At 39.1% G+C, this 21,168-nt stretch overlaps 1 protein-coding gene across 6 annotated transcripts in view; it reads right to left on the bottom strand.

The window, feature by feature from the left end:
- Positions 1–6,384: 6,384 nt before the first annotated feature.
- NSUN3 (NOP2/Sun RNA methyltransferase 3) overlaps positions 6,385–21,168 on the bottom strand; it is a 71,939-nt gene continuing 57,155 nt past the window's right edge. For 4 of the 6 annotated variants that reach the window (XM_516606.7, XM_063806928.1, XM_063806924.1 and 1 more), the window contains one exon: positions 6,385–8,795. In XM_516606.7, coding sequence (XP_516606.4) covers positions 8,516–8,795 — 280 coding nt within the window. In that variant the 3' untranslated portion in view covers positions 6,385–8,515. The remainder of the gene's footprint in view (positions 8,796–21,168) is intronic. The other 2 variants (XR_010155656.1, XR_010155655.1) reach the window with 1 other exon arrangement.

Genomic DNA, 21,168 nt, shown 5'->3' with positions numbered 1-21,168 from the left:
TGGCTCATGCCTGTAATCCCAGCACTTGGGGATACCAAGGTGCATGGATCACTTGAGGTCAGGAGTTCCAGACCAGCCTGGCCAACATGGTGAAACTCGGTCTCTACTAAAAATACAAAAATTAGCCGGGTATGGTGGCAGGCACCTGTAATCTCAGCTTCTCGGGAGGCTGAGGCAGAAGAACCTCTTGAACCTGGGAGGCAGAGGTCGCAGTGAGCTGAGATCTCACCACCGCATTCCAGACAGGGCAACAGAGCGAGACCCCGTCTCAAACAAGTAAACAAAAAAATTGTTCCTCAGTCACGCTGGACTGCAGTGGCACATTTTCGGCTCACTGCAACCTCTGCCTCTCAGGTTCAGGCAATCCTCCCAGCTCAGCCTCCCAAGTAGCTGGGACTAGAGGCACGTGCCACCACGCCTAGCTAATTTTCACTATATACACACACACACACACACGTATTATTATTATTTTTTTTTGAGAGATGGGGTTTTGCCATGTTGCCCAGGCTGATCCTGAACTCCTGGGCTCAAACGATCTGCCCACCTCAGCCTCCCAAAGTGTTGGGATTACAGGTGTGAACCATTTCACCCAGCCACACTAGCCACATTTTAAGTGATCAGTAGACACATATGGCTGGTACTGTCCGTGTCTAATAGAGCAGATAAAACAATGCAGAAAGATCCATTGGAGAGTGTGACTCTAGACAATGCCAGGTTCTAGGAAATGCTCAGGAGTGTGAGTTACTGAATGAAGAACATGGAGACAAAAGCTGTTGGAGAAGAGGCAATCAAGGAGCCAGGAGGGTAGGATATTGGATAGGTTTTCCACAGACATGATGAATTCAGCCAGGATGGTGGCAAAAGTTCTGATGGGGAAGACATGAACTAGACACCCTAGTCCTCAGTGGATGTATTAATAGAAGGTGTGATCAGATAGACGAACACCTACACTTTGTTTGGAGTAGTAATGTGCTTCCTGGTGATGCATCCTGAACCCTTCATGCCTTACCAGTGTCCCTTGCTCTTGAAACATGCCTGCCTGACTCAATCTAGGCTCTGTCACAGATACCACTTAAACTTCTCCTGGTTCAAAAATCACCTCTTCTAAAATTATATCAAATTGCTTCTGCCAACTCAATACTGTTGGATGGAAGAAGAATCTATTGAATTCATTTTATATGGCCAAGTTGACTAGGTAGCTGAAAATAATGCATCAATGGGCAGAGGTACAGCTCCATATAGAAGATTTACAGAGATTATCTTTACTATCACAAAGCAGTCTTTTAAGGAAGAAAGAACATAGGTAGTTTGATTTGTGTATGTCTGCTGTTTATAAACACATTTGCTATAATATAGGACTTACCCTGAAATTTTTATAATCAATTTAAGAGGAATGAATATCATGTGAAAATGTGGTATAACTAGTTATGTTGGCTATTAATGGCTAAAAATATCACACAAAACAATTCCCAGTGGCATCAGAGCTAGTTGTCACCATCATAACCTCCCTTCCTTTTGAGTTGGCAGCCATAAGCTATGAGCCCACAGTAATCCTTCCCTAGTAACATTAATTCACAAGTCAACAGAAGTTCTCCCGAGTTCTCTATCCCCTGCCCCTCACCCTAGCAATTACTGTTAATACCTTAATGAAGAAAGGTTTACCATTTTGAAAACGTTGTTAACACTTTGTTTGGATAAATATGTGAAGAATCTTTCTCTCTGTAACTTAATAATTGTAAGCTGATATAAGCTCTGTCCCTCTCCTTTCCTTTCGCCATTGCCAATCTCTCTGAACTTTGTCCATTCATGTTAATATCTGCAATTCTATTTCCACTGGCTTTTAAGAACTAAGAAGGAGCTGGATGCTATGCTTCTGTGTTTTATTTTTCAATGAACTATACATTTTTAGTTCTGCTAGGTTGTATAGTTGTTTGTGTGTAATAGGCTATTCCATAGCAATATGCAGTGGAAAATTCCTTTTGACAAGCCATAGCAAGCTTAATTGAGTCATGACATATACCATTAAATAGCTTCCAGTGGGGCAAACATCCTCTTCCTAAGGTAGCATATGCTTTCCCTGGGTTTCAACATGACAATATGTCCTCACACGACTAAGGAAATTACTCTTTTCATTTGTGAAAAGTTTCAGAAAGGTATGGAGTTAATCTTTGAGTTAACAAATTAAATTTTAAAGAGACATAAGCTCTACCACACTTTCTTCCTCCTTAGATTTAGTATAACCCATTTTTTAAAAAGCTTAGCACTGAATTACAGATCAATTTTAAAATGTCTTCTTTACTCTATTGTTTAGTCATTCCCTAATGAGAATCCCATATCTATTATTTTAAAATTTTTATTTTATTTTTATTATCACACAATAACATTAATAGAAACTATTCTGTCAAGATAGTATTTCTGGTTCTCTCCCATTGACTTTGCCTGAAGCCACTCCAAATTCTGACATTACTCTTAATGTTTTCAGGACAGATGGTATTAGAGCTTTCAGCAAAAGTAGTAGATTATCAGCATATATTAGTTAACTTGTGAATCTCCATCTGAATATTCTTCAGATACCCGTGGGATCTGTGTGATTTTCTAGCTTCAATGTCAGCCTGAAGAGTAACATCAGAAATGGGCATCATCCTTACTTCCCTCCCCAGTGCAGCAATAAGGCAGGGAAAGGGAGATTGTAAACCATTGATTTAAACCATATAAATGGATTGAAAATAAATTGTGCTATCTGCTTTATTTGTCCCCAAAGCCAAATTTACCTAACACATAATACAAGTAGTCTCATTCAATTGCATCAAAGGACTTTTTGGCATCTAATAAAATTATTGCTATTGGTTCTAATTTTCTCTTTGTATTCCAGATGAGTTGCATTCATCTATGCAGATTATCTGTCTGATGCTTATCTCCCAGGCATAAAGGCTTCTTGGATAAGGGTCTATTAGATTTGTGATTATTTGGTCACATAGCCAGGTGTGCAGGTAGCTATTATTTTCTACCTACCCACATTGTATGAAAGAATATTTTTCACAATACTGCTAAGGAAGTAATATGAAATCTTGAGTATAAGGTTATAGGAATATACATAATAAGATAAAGAACTGCAGGACACCTTGATTTCCAACCACAGATAATATCTGATGCTTCAAAAAATTCAGTACAAACCATTTAAATGCATTACATTTATTCAGTCTATTTCTGAAAGTAGTGGCTGTTCAGCGTGTGGACGGCAGGGAGAAGTTAATGTGTTGGTAAGCAACCTAAATTTTTATAAAGCTATTTTCAAAGTAACTCAGTGTCACAGAAAGTAATATCAATTACTCTTTGCTTTACAATTGACACTGCAAGTCTGCTCCAAATTTCCATTCTTCAGCTCAGCATCTGCAAAGAAAAGGAAGGCAGAGAATACCCTCCACTGGAGATTTCTGGGTATCAAAATCACAAGACACACTTCTTTACAATATGGCCTGAAACAGTTCAAGGTTGTTGTTTTTTTCCCAAGTATTGATTAATCCTTTCATCCCCTGGGAATAGGGTATGACACAAAAGGAGGAAACTGAACAATGGAAAATAGGGGTAAAGTCAGTTAATAATCTTGAGGGTTCAAACAACCTACACTCTGTGAGACAGCATAGTGTTGGGAAAAGGGCCTGGAGCTCGGAGCCAGTTTTGATCGCGGCTCTACCCTTTAACTATGAAATATTAAGTAAAATGATTTATAATTAGCCAAAGAGAAGAGAAGGTGAGGGAAAACATGCATCCTTTTTTACAACTAATAATATATGAGGCCGAGCACAATGGCTCACACCTGTAATCCCAATACTTTGGGAGGCTGAAGTGGGAGGATCACTTGAGGCCAGGGGTTTGAAACCAGCCTGGTGAGGTCACATCTCTACAATAATACAATAATAATAAATAATAATTTATTTAAAAATTAGCCAGGCATGGTATTGTGGGCCTGTAGTCCAGGCTACTTAGGAGGCTGAGGCGAAAAGATAACTTGAACCCAGGAAGTCGAGGCTGCAGTGAGCCATGATGACACCACTGCACTCTAGCTGGGTTGGGGACAGTGGGAGGAACTAAATTCCATTTGATTCAAAGTGAAAAAAAAAGGGTTAAATGAAAATGAAACTTTGCTGGCTTTGCAGGACTGGCCTGGCACCTGACCAGGAAAGGTTAAAAAAGGTCAAACAAGGCTCCCACTGTGTGGCCAGGAAGTGGTTTCTGGAGAAATGGATTTGGAGGATTTATCTGGTAATTCTCAATCATTCAGCTGTGGCCAAACTGAAAGCCTGTGAGCTGTACCCCTGACACCCAGAGTGTGGAAGCCCCAGAGGCCGAAGTCCCTCGGAACATTCACGTTCTCCCCTGGGATGGGGATGAGGAGGCCATGCAGAAAGACATGTTCTGAGAAACCAGTGATCTAAGAAAATAACATGTTACAAGACCATGTTTTTTCTAGTTTTAGAACATTTTATATAACTCATAAGTGTTTGTATAAAAATTCACGCAAAGTTGCTAGAGAGCATACAATTTCCAAAAATGTCCTGGGTTTTTGTTATTTTCAGTATTCTAAGGATGCACTCCAATCAATGGAAAAATGCAGACATTATGCAAGATTTCATTATCTTTGGTAAAAGTATTCTCATTATTTTCTCTCTTCACAGTATTAACTCTGATATCCACTTTGTGCAGGGTCTGCTATTACTAGGATGTCAGAAAAATGTTAAAGCTGGATCTACAAGAGGCAAGTATTTCCAAACAGCAGTAATAGCTCCTTGGCCCCCACCCCCACTTCATATATCTATACAGTCTGTCTATACATTGGCTGAACCCTTTACTTACCAGTGTAGCCTTGGCAAACTATAAACAGAACTGAGCTTTGGTTTTCTCATTCACAAAAGGGGGTTATAATACTTATTCCTGAGTTTGTTTTAAGCATCAATAAAGACAACATACACAGTGGGTGTGGTGGCTCACACCTGTAATCCCAGCACTTTGGGAGGCTGAGGCAGGTGGATCACAAGGTCAGGAGTTCAAGATCAACCTGGCCAAGATGGTGGAACCCCATCTTTACTAAAAATACAAAAAAAATTAGCCAGGCATGGTCGTGGGTGCCTGTGATCTCAGTTACTTGGGAGGCTGAGGCAGAAAACTGCTTGAACCCGGGAGGCAGAGGTTGCAGTGAGCTGAGATCATGCCACTGCACTCCTCCATCCAGCCTGGGCGACAGAGCAAGACTCCATCTCAAAAAAAAAAAAAAAAAAAAAGATAACATATATAAACAATTTATAGAATATTCAATGCTCAATATTACCTATTTCATTATAATTATGGTTTATCTTCTCATTAAAAAATAATTTCAGCTTTTTAGATTCAGGGGATACATGAATAGGTGTGTTACATGGGTATACTGGATGATGCTGAGGTTTGGGGTACAGATGATCCCGTCACCCAGGTAGTGAGTGCAGTACCCAATAGGTAGTTTTTCAGCCTACATCCCCCTCCTTCCTTCCCCACTCTAGTAGTCACCAGTGTCTATTGTTCCTTTATGTCCATGTGTACTCGATATTTAGCTCCCATTTGTAAGTGAGAATATGTATTTAGTTTTCTGTTCCTGAATTTGCTTAGGATAAAAGCATCCAGCTGCATCCATGTTGTTGCAAAAGACATTATTTCATTCTTTTTCATCACTGTGTAATATTACACGAGGTATATGTACCACATTTCCTTTATTCAATCCACTGCTGATGGGCAGTTAGGTTGATTCCATATCTTTACTATTGTAAATATTACTGTGATGAACACACAAGCGTTTATGTCTTTTTTTGTAGGACAATTTATTTTCCTGTGGGTATATACCCACTAATGGGATTGCTAGCTCAAATGGCAATTCTGTTATAAAGTTCTTTGAGAAATCTCCAAACTGCTTTCCATAGAGGCTGAAGTAATTTACATTTCCGCCAACAGTTTATAAGCAGTTCCTTTTCTCCACAGCCTCATCAGCATCTGTTATTTTTTATTTTATTGACTTTTTAATAATAGCCATTCTGACTGGTGTAAAATATTATCTCAGTGTGGTTTTGATTTGCATTTCTCTGATGATTAGTGATGAAGAGCACTTTTTCATATGTTTGTTGGCCATGTGAATGTCTTCTTTTGAGAAATGTCTGTTCATGTCCTTTGCTCAGTTTTTAATAGGGTTATTTGTTTTTTGCTTGCTGATTTAAGTTCCTTATAGATTCTGGATATTAGACCTTTGGCAGATGCATAATTTGCAAATATTTCTCCCATCCTGTAAGTTGTCTGCTACTCTGTTGATAGTTTAGTTTGCTGTGCAGAAGCTCTTCAGTTTAATTAGGTCCTGCTTGTCAATTTTTGCTTTTGGGGCAATTGCTTTTAATAACAAAATTATATATGTATATATACACACACAAACACACGTGCATCCATTTTTCAGTAATCATAGGAAAGTAAATTCAATAGCACACCAAGTATTCACATTAAGCTTCATCGCATTATACTGGGAAAATAACGACATTTAACAAAGTACAGTGTGCAGATTTACTCTGTGATTAACCTACATAAAAGAAACCTATTTTTAAAACCTATAGTGTCTGAAGATAAAAAAAACAAACTAATAATGATAACTTAAAAAAGAAAACATCTTTTCCACCATCATTATTCTTCTGTATTTACCCATATACTTGATTTGGTCCAACAGTTCTGGCGTTACTTTATTTTTATTTAATTACTATTATTATTATTTTTTTGCTACGGAGTTTCACTCTTGTCGCCCAGGCTGGAGTGCAATGGCGAGATCTTGGCTAACTGCAACCTCTGCCTCCTGGGTTCAAGTGATTCTTCTGCCTCAGCCTCCTAAGTAGCTGGGATTGCTGGTGCCAGCCACCATGCCTGTCTAATTTTTTTGCATTTTTAGTAGAGTCGGGGTTTTACCATGTTGGGCAGGCTAGTCTCGAACTTCTGACCTCAGGAGATCCCCCCTGCCTCGGCCTGACAAAGTGCTGGGATTACAGGCATAAGCCACCGTGCCCGGACTTTAGCTTTACTTTAAACATATCAATTGGACATAAAGGAAAACAAATGATTAACAGACCGAAGGTACAGAAAAAAAAATTCTTCCTAAGACTTCCTGATGATATAAACCGGGTTACATATGCTTGCAAAATAAAAAATATTAATAAGCAAATAGTCTCTAGTTTAAAGGCACAGAACATAATGAACAATTCAAAAGTATTCAGCTTTAGCAGAATTTTGTATTTCTATAATCAGATAAAGTTGTTTTTTTTTAAAAGGCTAGTTTCCAAAGAGATGCTATTTTTTGAGATGTGCTGCATAATTTTTCTTAATAGTTGGAAAAATATGTTTGTACTCTAAGTGAAGTAATTTCTGGAGAAAAAGTGTGATGCTGACTGAAGCTAAAACCCTAAGTACATAAGAAGAAATGTATACAGTATTCCCAGGAATTATGTAAACATGGAGAGCCACTTAGTAAATGGCACTGGGTTCTGGTAATCACACAGTCCACTCTCATTAGGCATCTCCCTCTTGTGCATTAATATGTGGCATCATATTCTCAGAGAACATTTTATAACAAAATGAAATAAAAAGCCCCTCCAGATTGTGAATGTAAGATAATCAGATTCTGTAGTGCTCATTATGACTGCAATTATGTAACAAAACTCTCCAAATATAGTTCAGTGATTGCAGTTATTAATCATTCCGGTTTTGTCTCAAGTACTTGCTTTATAGCCTGCTGGATAGACTCCATAATTCTATAAGCTGAATGTCAAAAGTCAAACATGTGCATGTGAATCTGCTGTTCTAAAGGCCTTTCAATATAATTTACCCTTTCAATTTGTATTTGTGAATGCAAAAAACGTGGGGGAAATAAAGCTGGTGTCAATAGAGTCACTGACCTTTGCAGTAAACATAATATAGTCTTTAACAGAAAACAACGTTGCAAATAAAAAAAACTATTTTGCCAGAACTAGAAATAGTGCTGCTTAAAAAGTTAGTCTCAGAATACCAATCAGTTCTGAGACAATCAGTTACAAAAGTTGGGGGGAAAAAAAAACCTTGAACAAATTTGTACATTTGATAAGCGGGAAAATGGTCGGAGTGCTGGAAAATGTGAATTTTTGAAGGTTCAAAGCACTATCATAGAAAGAATACAGATCTAAACACGTTATGCATAAAACCACATATTCTAATTAATTTAACTATAAAATGCCAAGCAAAGACAGCAGATTTATAATATAGAACAAACACCATCTGCACCACCTTAAATCATCGTTACAGATATATTTCTAGGAAAAAAATACACCTGAACAATTCTCAAGCCTAGATTCTAAGATGCTAAAGTATTAACTAAATAGGATTCCAAACAGACCCAGAGAAAGTTACTGCATAATTATTTAAATATTAACATGTACTGAGTTCAGAAATATAAATATAACACAGAAACACAGTTTACAAATTCATGTCACCATTTTCCTGTGCTCCATGATTTCTTCAATTTGGCTACATACATTGGGCCCCAGGCTTTGCCCTTATCTGGAATCACTAAGAGCCCACATTCCTGGCCAGTGGGAGCAAATGTGAAGTCGTGGGAGCAAGTCCTTGCTATTCCTTTAACGTCCATAGGCATGATGTTACCGTGGGAGTTTAAAATTTCACTGATCACATCTTGATTTTCTGCCTTGGAAAGCGTGCATGTAGAGTATACAAGTATCCCTCCAGGACGTAAGGCCTTAATTGCAGACCTGTGTGCCATCAGAAAAATGCAAAAGATTAGTTAAGTATATTAAAAAGAAACCAGGGAGTCTGACAGCAAAGATTACGTACTTAAAACTAACCTTACTCTGACTTAGACTGCAATTACTTTGGATGTTTTCTAGTCTTTTTTTTTTTTTGAGACAGAGTCTAACTTTGTCACCCAGGCTGGAGTGCAGTGGTGCCATCTCGGCTCACTGCAATGACTGCCTCCCAGGTTCAAGTAATTCTCCTGCCTCAGCCTCCCAAGTAGCTGGGATTACAGGCGGCCTCCACCATGCCCAGCTAATTTTTGTATTTTTAGTAGAGACGGGGTTTCACCAAGTTGGTCAGGCTGGTCTTGAACTCCTGATCTCAAGTGATCGCCTGCTTTAGCCTCCCAAAGTGTTGGGATTACAGGCGTGAGCCACTGTGCCCAATCTCTGATCTTACACCTATGTCTTTCTAACTTATCCTTGAAGACTTGGAAAATGATAATCAGACCAATCAACATGGAAAAGATAGAGAGAGTAAGTTAGACTGGTTGATTGCTATTCAAAAAGTAGGAAAATAGGGGTAGAGAACAGAATAATGAGTTTGTCTTTAAATCAATGGGAGTAAAAATAAAAACAAAGCATACATATGAAAGCATACATAAGAAGTCATTGATTCCATACTTCCAATATTGCAATTTGGGCAACCAGGTAAAAAGTTGGAAGGTTTTTATCTAAGAAAATTGAATAAACTATTTGTGAAGACTTCTAAGGCAGCCACTATGGGTTTTAGACCCCAAATCAAAGATCTCTGCATTCTACCATGAAGAGAGCCTCCAGAGTAACAGTCAGCTCTTCAGAAAGTTGTATCACCAGATAAAAGGTCTTGTCCTTAAAATACACCTCTAGTACTTTTATTGTCTCATTATTAAATAAAAATGTATAACCAAGGATTGCTAGATAATTAAAGATCAGAAATGCTTAAGCAATATGTAAGAAAAAGAACAAAATAAACAATAATGACACAGGAAGAAACAGAAAATTCAGGGAAAAAAAGAGAAATATGATCTATTAAATGCACACAGATCAGCAAAGATACAATATCCATAACAGAATGCCATGAAAAAGGATCAAGAAGAGAGTTCTTAGAAACTAAATACATGGTTACCAAAATAAAGAATATTCTGTAGAAGTATTTGGAAGTTAAGGTTGAAGAAATCTCTCCACAAAAAGTAAAACAGTAACAGACTGACTGAAAATGAGACAAGGTGGATCAATTACATAGGTTCAAAATCCAATTAATAGGAGTACTAGAAAGATAAGACACTCATTATTATTTATTGAGCCTCTATTATATGCTGAGCATTGTTCTAGGTGGTAAGTATATCTCAATAGACAGAACAACAACAAAAAAATCTTTCACCTCATGAAGCTTACATTCTAGCTGGGGGACATAGAATATAACAAATTAAATATGTTTTGAATTAAACTGTGTCCCTGCAAAATTCCTTTGTTGAAGTCCTAACCCATAGTGCCTTAGAAGGTGACTGTATTTACAGACAGGGTCCATAAAGAAGTAATTAAGTTAAAAGTAGTTCATTAAAGTGGGCCCTAATGGAATATGACTGGGATCCTTCAAGAAGAGGACATTTGGTCACAGAATTACAGGGGAGGACCATATAAAGAAGACGCAGGGAGAAGACAGCTATCTACCAGCCATGAAGAAGGACCTCAGACAAAACAAATCTTGCTGATGCCTTCATCTCAAACTTCTGGCGTCCAAAACTGTGATTAAATAAACTTCTAGAATAGGAACAGCTCCGGTCTACAGCTCCCAGCGTGAGCGGGTGATTTCTGCATTTCCATCTGAGGTACCGGGTTCATCTCACTAGGGAGTGCCAGACAGTGGGCGCAGGCCAGTGGGTGCGTGCACCCTGCGCCAGCCGAAGCAGGGCGAGGCATTGCCTCACCTGGGAAGCGCAAGGGGTCAGGGAGTTCCCTTTCCGAGTCAAAGAAAGGGGTGACAGAAGCAACTGGAAAATCGGGTCACTCCCACCCGAATATTGCGCTTTTCAGACCGGCTTAAAAAACGGCGCACCACGAGACTATATCCCACACCTGGCTCGGAGGGTCCTACGCCCACGGAATCTCGCTGATTGCTAGCACAGCAGTCTCAGATCAAACTGCAAGGCAGCAGCCAGGCTGGGGGAGGGGCGCCCGCCATTGCCCAGGCTTGCTTAGGTAAACAAAGCAGCCGGGAAGCTCCAACTGGGTGGAGCCCACCACAGCTCAAGGAGGCCTGCCTGCCTCTGTAGGCTCCACCTCTGGGGGCATGGCACAGACAAACAAAAAGACAGCAGTAACCTCTGCAGACTTAAATGTCCCTGTCTGACAGCTTTGAAGAGAGCAGTGGTTCTCCCAGCACGCAGCTGGAGATCTGAGAACCGGCAGACTGCCTCCTCAAGTGGGTCCCTGACCCCTGACCCCCGAGCAGCCTAACTGGGAGGCACCCCCCAGCAGGGGCACACTGACACCTCACACGGCAGGGTATTCCAACAGACCTGCAACTGAGGGTCCTGTCTGTTAGAAGGAAAACTAACAAACAGAAAGGACATCCACACCGAAAACCCATCTGTACATCACCATCATCAAAGACCAAAAGTAGATAAAACCACAAAGATGGGGAAAAAACAGAGCAGAAAAACTGAAAATTCTAAAACGCAGAGCGCCTCTCCTCCTCCAAAGAAACGCAATTCCTCACCAGCAACGGAACAAAGCTGGATGGAGAATGACTTTGACGAGCTGAGAGAAGAAGGCTTCAGACGATCAAATTACTCTGAGCTATGGGAGGACATTCAAACCAAAGGCAAAGAAGTTGAAAATTTTGAAAAAAATTTAGAAGAATGTATAACTAGAATAACCAATACAGAGAAGTGCTTAAAGGAGCTGATGGAGCTGAAAACCAAGGCTCAAGAACTACGTGAAGAATGCAGAAGCCTCAGGAGCCGATGCGATCAACTGGAAGAAAGGGTATCAGCAATGGAAGATGAAATGAATGAAATGAAGCGAGAAGGGAAGTTTAGAGAAAAAAGAATAAAAAGAAATGAGCAAAGTCTCCAAGAAATATGGGACTATGTCAAAAGACCAAATCTATGTCTGATTGGTGTACCTGAAAGTGATGGGGAGAATGGAACCAAGTTGGAAAACACTCTGCAGGATATTATCCAGGAGAACTTCCCCAATCTAGCAAGGCAGGCCAACGTTCAGATTCAGGAAATACAGAGAATGCCAAAAAGATACTCCTCAAGAAGAGCAACTCCAAGACACATAATTGTCAGATTCACCAAAGTTGAAATGAAGGAAAAAATGTTAAGGGCAGCCAGAGAGAAAGGTTGGGTCACCCTCAAAGGGAAGCCCATCAGACTAACAGCGGATCTCTCGGCAGAAACCCTACAAGCCAGAAGAGAGTGGGGGCCAATATTCAACATTCTTAAAGAAAAGAATTTTCAACCCAGAATTTCATATCCAGCCAAACTAAGCTTCATAAGTGAAGGAGAAATAAAATACTTTACAGACAAGCAAATGCTGAGAGATTTTGTCACCAGCAGGCCTGCCCTAAAAGAGCTCCTGAAGGAAGCGCTAAACATGGAAAGGAACAACCAGTACCAGCCACTGCAAAATCATGCCAAAATGTAAAGACCATCGAGACTAGGAAGAAACTGCATCAACTAACGAGCAAAATCACCAGCTAACATCATAATGACAGGATCAAATTCACACATAACAATATTAACTTTAAATGTAAATGGACTAAATTCTCCAATTAAAAGACACAGACTGGCAAATTGGATAAAGAGTCAAGACCCATCAGTGTGCTGTATTCAGGAAACCCATCTCACGTGCAGAGACACACATAGGCTCAAAATAAAAGGATGGAGGAAGATCTACCAAGCAAATGGAAAACAAAAAAAGGCAGGGGTTGCAATCCTATTCTCTGATAAAACAGACTTTAAACCAACAAAGATCAAAAGAGACAAAGAAGGCCATTACATAATGGTAAAGGGATCAATTCAACAAGAAGAGCTAACTATCCTAAATACATATGCACCCAATACAGGAGCACCCAGATTCATAAAGCAAGTCCTGAGTGACCTACAAAGAGACTTAGACTCCCACACATTAATAATGGGAGACTTTAACACCCCACTGTCAACATTAGACAGATCAACGAGACAGAAAGTCAACAAGGATACCCAGGAATTGAACTCAGCTCTGAACCAAGCAGACCTAATAGACATCTACAGAACTCTCCACCCCAAATCAACAGAATATACATTTTTTTCAGCACCACACCACACCTATTCCAAAATTGACCACATAGTTGGAAGTAAAGCTCTCCTCAGCAAATGTAAAAGAACAGAAATTGTAACAAACTATTTCTCAGACCACAGTGCAATCAAACTAGAACTCAGGATTAAGAATCTCACTCAAAGCCGCTCAACTACATGGAAACTGAACAACCTGCTCCTGAATGACTACTGGGTACATAACGAAATGAAGGCAGAAATAAAGATGTTCTTTGAAACCAACGAGAACAAAGACACAACATACCAGAATCTCTGGGACGCATTCAAAGCAGTGTGTAGAGGGCAATTTATAGCACTAAATGCCCACAAGAGAAAGCAGGAAAGATCCAAAATTGACACCCTAACATCACAATTAAAAGATCTAGAAAAGCAAGAGCAAACACATTCAAAAGCTAGCAGAAGGCAAGAAATAACTAAAATCAGAGCAGAACTGAAGGAAATAGAGACACAAAAAACCCTTCAAAAAATCAATGAATCCAGGAGCTGGTTTTTTGAAAGGATCAACAAAATTGAGAGACCGCTAGCAAGACTAATAAACAAAAAAAGAGAGAAGAATCAAATAGACACAGTAAAAAATGATAAAGGGGATATCACCACCGATCCCACAGAAATACAAACTACCATCAGAGAATACTACAAACACCTCTACGCAAATAAACTAGAAAATCTAGAAGAAATGGATAAATTCCTCGACACATACACTCTCCCAAGACTAAACCAGGAAGAAGTTGAATCTCTGAATAGACCAATAACAGGAGCTGAAATTGTGGCAATAATCAATAGTTTACCAACCAAAAAGAGTCCAGGACCAGATGGATTCACAGCCGAATTCTACCAGAGGTACAAGGAGGAACTGGTACCATTCCTTCTGAAACTATTCCAATCAATAGAAAAAGAGGGAATCCTCCCTAACTCATTTTATGAGGCCAGCATCATTCTGATACCAAAGCCAGGCAGAGACACAACCAAAAAGAGAATTTTAGACCAATATCCTTGATGAACATTGATGCAAAAATCCTCAATAAAATACTGGCAAACCGAATCCAGCAGCACATCAAAAAGCTTATCCACCATGATCAAGTGGGCTTCATCCCTGGGATGCAAGGCTGGTTCAATATACACAAATCAATAAATGTAATCCAGCATATAAACAGAGCCAAAGACAAAAACCACATGATTATCTCAATAGATGCAGAAAAAGCCTTTGACAAAATTCAACAATCCTTCATGCTAAAAACTCTCAATAAATTAGGTATTGATGGGACGTATTTCAAAATAATAAGAGCTATCTATGACAAACCCACAGCCAATATCATACTGAATGGGCAAAAACTGGAAGCATTCCCTTTGAAAACTGGCACAAGACAGGGATGCCCTCTCTCACCACTCCTATTCAACATAGTGTTGGAAGTTCTGGCCAGGGCAATTAGGCAGGAGAAGGAAATAAAGGGTATCCAATTAGGAAAAGAGGAAGTCAAATTGTCCCTGTTTGCAGACGACATGATTGTATATCTAGAAAACCCCATTGTCTCAGCCCAAAATCTCCTTAAGCTGATAAGCAACTTCAGCAAAGTCTCAGGATACAAAATCAATGTACAAAAATCACAAGCATTCTTATACACCAACAACAGACAAACAGAGAGCCAAATCATGAGTGAACTCCCATTCACAATTGCTTCAAAGAGAATAAAATACCTAGGAATCCAACTTACAAGGGATGTGAAGGACCTCTTCAAGGAGAACTACAAACCACTGCTCAAGGAAATAAAAGAGGATACAAACAAATGGAAGAACATTCCATGCTCATGGCTAGGAAGAATCAATATCGTGAAAATCGCCATACTGCTCAAGGTAATTTACAGATTCAATGCCATCCCCATCAAGCTACCAATGACTTTCTTCACAGAATTGGAAAAAACTACTTTAAAGTTCATATGGAACCAAAAAAGAGCCCGCATCGCCAAGTCAATCCTAAGCCAAAAGAACAAAACTGGAGGCATCACACTACCTGACTTCAAACTATACTACAAGGCTACAGTAACCAAAACAGCATGGTACTGGTACCAAAACAGAGATATAGATCAATGGAACAGAACAGAGCCCTCAGAAATAACGCCGCATACCTGCAACTATCTGATCTTTGACAAACCTGAGAAAAACAAGCAATGGGGAAAGGATTCCCTATTTAATAAATGGTGCTGGGAAAACTGGCTAGCCATATGTAGAAAGCTGAAACTGGATCCCTTCCTTACACCTTATACAAAAATCAATTCAAGATGGATTAAAGATTTAAACGTTAGACCTAAAACCATAAAAACTCTAGAAGAAAACCTAGGCATTACCATTCAGGACATAGGCATGGGCAAGGACTTCATGTCCAAAACACCAAAAGCAATGGCAACAAAAGACAAAATTGACAAATGGGATCTAATTAAACTAAAGAGCTTCTGCACAGCAAAAGAAACTACCATCAGAGTGAACAGGCAACCTACAAAATGGGAGAAAATTTTCGCAACCTACTCATCTGACAAAGGGCTAATATCCAGAATCTACAATGAACTCAAACAAATTTACAAGAAAAAAACAAACAACCCCATCAAAAAGTGGGCGAAGGACATGAACAGAGACTTCTCAAAAGAAGACATTTATGCAGCCAAAAAACACATGAAAAAATGCTCATCATCACTAGGCATCAGAGAAATGCAAATCAAAACCACTATGAGATACCATCTCACACCAGTTAGAATGGCAATCATTAAAAAGTCAGGAAACAACAGGTGCTGGAGAGGATGTGGAGAAATAGGAACACTTTTACACTGTTGGTGGGACTGTAAACTAGTTCAACCATTGTGGAAGTCAGTGTGGCGATTCCTCAGGGATCTAGAACTAGAAATACCATTTGACCCAGCCATCCCATTACTGGGTATATACCCAAAGGACTATAAATCATGCTGCTATAAAGACACATGCACACATATGTTTATTGCGGCACTATTCACAATAGCAAAGACTTGGAACCAACCCAAATGTCCAACAATGATAGACTGGATTAAGAAAATGTGGCACATATACACCATGGAATACTATGCAGCCATAAAAAATGATGAGTTCATGTCCTTTGTAGGGACATGGATGAAATTGGAAATCATCATTCTCAGTAAACTATCGCAAGAACAAAAAACCAAACACTGCATATTCTCACTCATAGGTGGGAATTGAACAATGAGATCACATGGACACAGGAAGGGGAATATCACACTCTGGGGACTGTGGTGGGGTTGGGGGAGGCGGGAGGAATAGCATTGGGAGATATACTTAATGCTAGATGACGAGTTAGTGGGTGCAGCGCACCAGCATGGCACATGTATACATATGTAACTAACCTGCACAATGTGCACATGTACCCTAAAACTTAAAGTATAATAAAAAAAAAATAATAAAAAAATAAAAAATAAATAAACTTCTAGGCAGGTGCGGTGGCTCACGCCTGTAATCCTAGCACTTTGGGAGACCAAGGCAGATGGATCACCTGAGGTCAGGAGTTCGAGACCAGCATGGACCACATGGGGAAACCAGCCAGGTGCGGTGGTGGATGCTTGTAATCCCAGCTACTTGGGACGATGAGGTAGGAGAATCACTTGAACCCAGGAGGCAGAGGTTACAGTGAGCCAAGATCGCACCACTTCACTCCAGCCTGGGTGAAAGAGTGAGACTCCATCTCAAAAAAAAAAAAGAAAGAAAATAGAAAATAAACTTCTATTGTTTAAGCCACACAGTCTTGTTATTTTGTTATGGCAACTCTAGCAAACTAATATAAATATATACACACATACATAAACATACACATATACAAAGATAAACATATATACATATACACATATACATACATACATATATGTACAGGTTTGCACATATTTTTTATTTAGTATGCAATTTAGTGATAGATAACTATGAAGAAAATAAAAGCAGGATAAAAGGATTAGGAGTGCTTGGATGAGAGGGATTATAATTTTAAATGGGACAGTTAGAACAGGTTGCCATTTCAGAAAGTGACATTTGAACAAAGTTCTGAGGAGGTAAGGGAGTGAGCCAAGCAGATATCTGAGAGAAGAGCATTCCATACCAAAGGAATAGCCAGTGACAAGACCTTGAGGCATGTTCAAGGAAAGCGGAGGTCAGTGTGGCTGGAGCAAGGTGAGCCAGGGGTGGTAATCTGAGATGAGGTGACAGAGTTAAGAGGAGGGGGTGGAGAGGGTCTTGATGAAAACTGTCAAAACTTCACCCTTATAATGAATAAAAAACACCCACACTTAGATCCATCATTGTTAAATTTTTGAACTTCAAGAACAAAGAGGTGTTTAATGCCTCCAAAGAGAAAAACAGGTCACCTATTAAGAGCCCAGGAATCAGACTGGTATCAGTGGAGAAATACATTTCAAATCCTAGGAAAAAGCAATTTAAAGTGAATTCTATTTGCAGCCAACTCATAAAATAAATATGTAGCAAGAATCCAGAAACTTGCAGATATCTCATGACTCCGAAATTTTAATTCTAGTAAAATGAGGAAATAAAGCAAGAAAGAGGAAAAATGTAATTCAGAAAAGAGTGCATGCAACATAGAAGAGCAGTGAAAGGAGTGAAGCCTCAGAGTGAGAGCTGCGTGGGAGGCCTGGAAGGCAACTACTGCAGTCTGGAAAAAGAGGGAGCTCTCCAGAAGGAAGGGAGAAGGGAGAGAAGTAAAAGAGATGAAATGACTGAAAACTGAGAAAAACTTGAAGATTTGGTATACATAATTGGGAGGGAAAGGGAGAGATCAACTTGTCTCATCTATCTGATTCTAGAAAAAATGTTTCAGTGGTATTCTGCTCATGAGATCGAACCAAGAGACAAGGAATTTTAATTCTAACATATTATTCCATTATGCAGTGGACAATATTTATAGAATTAAACAATATACACCACTTATGGGTCTTCAATGTTCAGAATTACTCCAAAGACCAATCTTACTATTGTTACAGAACAGATTTTAAGGTCTCAGAAAGAATATGATCAACCTTGACAACATGAAAGTACAGCTGTAAGATACTGGGAAGTAGAAGGGAGAGAGAAATGGAAGGCAGGGTGGGCGTGTAAGTGTTCTTATTTTATAAAAATAAAAGGCAAAAGACATTTGCCTCTAATTATTTTTTTAAAAGAATAAAGATAAATGAAGAAAAAAAGACAAAAAAGGTGTGATGTGTATTTAAGAGAACTTTCCCCCACTAATAGAATAAGAAATGTAGGTCTAAGTGTATGGTACTAAGTTTCAGAGCCGACAGAGAGAAACTGAGTACAGTGTGAGATTGCAGGGTGCAGGGTAGTGTGATGAGGGAAGGGTGGTGTAAGTGACATAAATCCTTGTGATAGGGCAGTAGTTAATGTCTAATTTTTTGATAATTTTAGAAAATGAATAAACGTATTATTTAGAGATTTGGGGGTGACCTGAAGAATGAATTAGGAACCGAAATCATTAGAAGCAATTGCTTCTGAGGACTAAGACTGGAGGAAGACAGGAAGAGTTGCAGGGGAGCAATCCTTTTCACTAGGAGCTCATTTGTAGTTTAATTTTTTACCCATCTGATTTATTTCTGTAATACAAATTAAAGGGGAGATTTGACAAAAGAATAAATATCAGAGCTTTTGCCATGGAGGTCACTTAAATGGTTTTTTTTTTTTTGGGGGGGGGGGTGGGGGATGAGTCTTGCTCTTGTTGCCAAGACTGGAGTGCAGTGGTGCGATCCTGGCTCACTGCAACCTCCACCTCTCCAGTTCAAGCAATTCTCCTGCCTCAGCCTCCTGAGTAGCTGGGATTACAGGCACCTGCCACCACGCCTGGCTAATTTTTGTACTTTTAGTAGAGACGGGGTTTCACCATGTTGGCCAGGCTGGTCTCAAACTCCTGACCTCAGGTGATCCGCCCGCCTTGGCCTCCCAAAGTGCTGGGACTATAGGCATGAGCCACCATGCCTGGCCAGTTATATGTATTTTTAAAAATTTTGACTGTTAAGGGATAACCTCTCTAGAAAAGGTATTCCCTGAGGTTCCAGATAACTAAAATTTTATGGTATCCAGGATTTCTATACATCTCATGTATTCATTTATTGATTAAAGAGATATTTTGGGGGTTCCTACCACTGACGGTCTTCTCACACTTCAGTGTTTGTTGTTAGTCTCTAAAAAAACTTTTTCTATGTTTCCTCTCCTCACTATTCACTGCCCTCTAAATATTCCCCATGGAAACAAAAAAGGCTCCTATCTAGATGCTGGAGATGTGAACTGCTAAAGGGATAATAAATATCCTGCCGTAGGAAGAATGAAAACCCCTCAAAGATGTCCACATCCTAATCCCCAGAACCTGTAAGCAAGCCATTTTACATGGGAAAAGGCTATGTGCAGATGTGACTAAATTAAGGATCCTGCAATGGGGAGATTATCCTGGATTATCTGAGTGGGCCTGATGTAATCACAAAGGTCCTTTATCATTGAAAGAGGGAGGCAGAGAGTTGGTGAAGATGTGATGATGGAAGCCTGGGTTGAACTGACAGGATTGCTGGCCTAGGGCAAAGAGCTCAGGTATGTGAGCTGCTTCTGAAGGCTGGAGAAGGTAAGCAAACAGATTTTCCCTTAGCACCTCCAGGAGGAACACATCTCTGCCAGCATCTTGATATTAGTCCCACAGGGCTCATTTTGGACTTCTGACCTCCAGAAGCGCAAAGGTAACAAATCTGTGCTATTTTAAGCCACTATATTTGTGGCAAATTGTTAACAGCAGCAATAGGAAACAACTAATACACATCTAATGATGGCGTTTTTTGTTTTCTCTTTTTTTGTTTTTACAGCAACACACTAAGGTAAAGGCCAATTTGCTGAGTAAAGCTGTAACTACATTCATTTTGGATCATTTTCTACTAACTATAGCAATAGGTATAGGACTCTTTAAAAATGTTAGATTATTAAAATTGTATAGCCACTATGGAAAACAATATGACGGCTCCTCAGAAACTTAAAAATCAAGTTATTATGTGCTCCAGCAATTCCACTTCTGGGTATATTCCCCAAACAATTGAAAGCAGGGTCTTAAAGAGATATTTGTACCCATGTTCATAGTAGCATTATTCACAATGGCCAAAAGATAGAAGCAACCCAAGTGTCCATCAGTGGATGAACTGCCAAGCAAAATGTGTAGACAGATACATAGATATGATGAAATATTATTCAGCATCAAGAAGGAAGAAAACTCTGACAGATGCTATAACATGGGTTAACCCTGAGAACATTATGCTAAGTGAAATAAGCCAGTCACAAAAAAGAAATATCACGATCCCACTTATATGAGGCATCTAGAATAGTCAAATTCATAGAGACAGAAAGTAGAATGGTGGTTGCCAGGGGCTAAGAAGTGAAGGGAATGAAGAGTTAGTGCTTAATGGATATCGACTTTCAGTTCTAAAAGATGAAAAGAGTTCTGGAGATTGGTAGTACAACAATGTGAATGTACTTAACACTATTGAACTGTACACTTAAAAATGGTTAAGATAGCAAATTTTATGTTATGTATTTTTAAACAATTAAAAATAGAGAAATACACAATAAAAATGTTAGATTATTGTGGATATAGGCAATATTTGAATTCAGATATTTCCAACCTCCCATGAAAATGACTATTTTGGTCTTAGTTCCACAATTAGCAAAGCCAATGCTTAATCAAGTAAGTATGATTCTTTTTCATTAAAGCTGTACAAAAGTACATAGAAGCCTCATAATTTACAAACAATATGTTCCTGGCTTAATGCAAATTTAAATTAATTTCTCTAATGTTGCCAATGTTGGCTGATTCTTCTGCTTACCTTTCATTTCGACATTCATAATTTATCTTTCTAAAATTAGGCAGGTATAACTTAACTGCCCACATTAATTTCTAAATGAGAAAATTGTATGTGGTAACACAAAGCCTTTTTAAAACAAATTGGGTTAATCTCAAAACC

Source organism: Pan troglodytes, chromosome 2 (assembly GCF_028858775.2).
Source record: "Pan troglodytes isolate AG18354 chromosome 2, NHGRI_mPanTro3-v2.0_pri, whole genome shotgun sequence".
NCBI classification, from domain to species: Eukaryota; Metazoa; Chordata; class Mammalia; order Primates; family Hominidae; genus Pan; species Pan troglodytes.
Note: the sequence above shows the minus strand (reverse complement) of the source record. Positions and strands in the feature narration are given on the sequence as shown.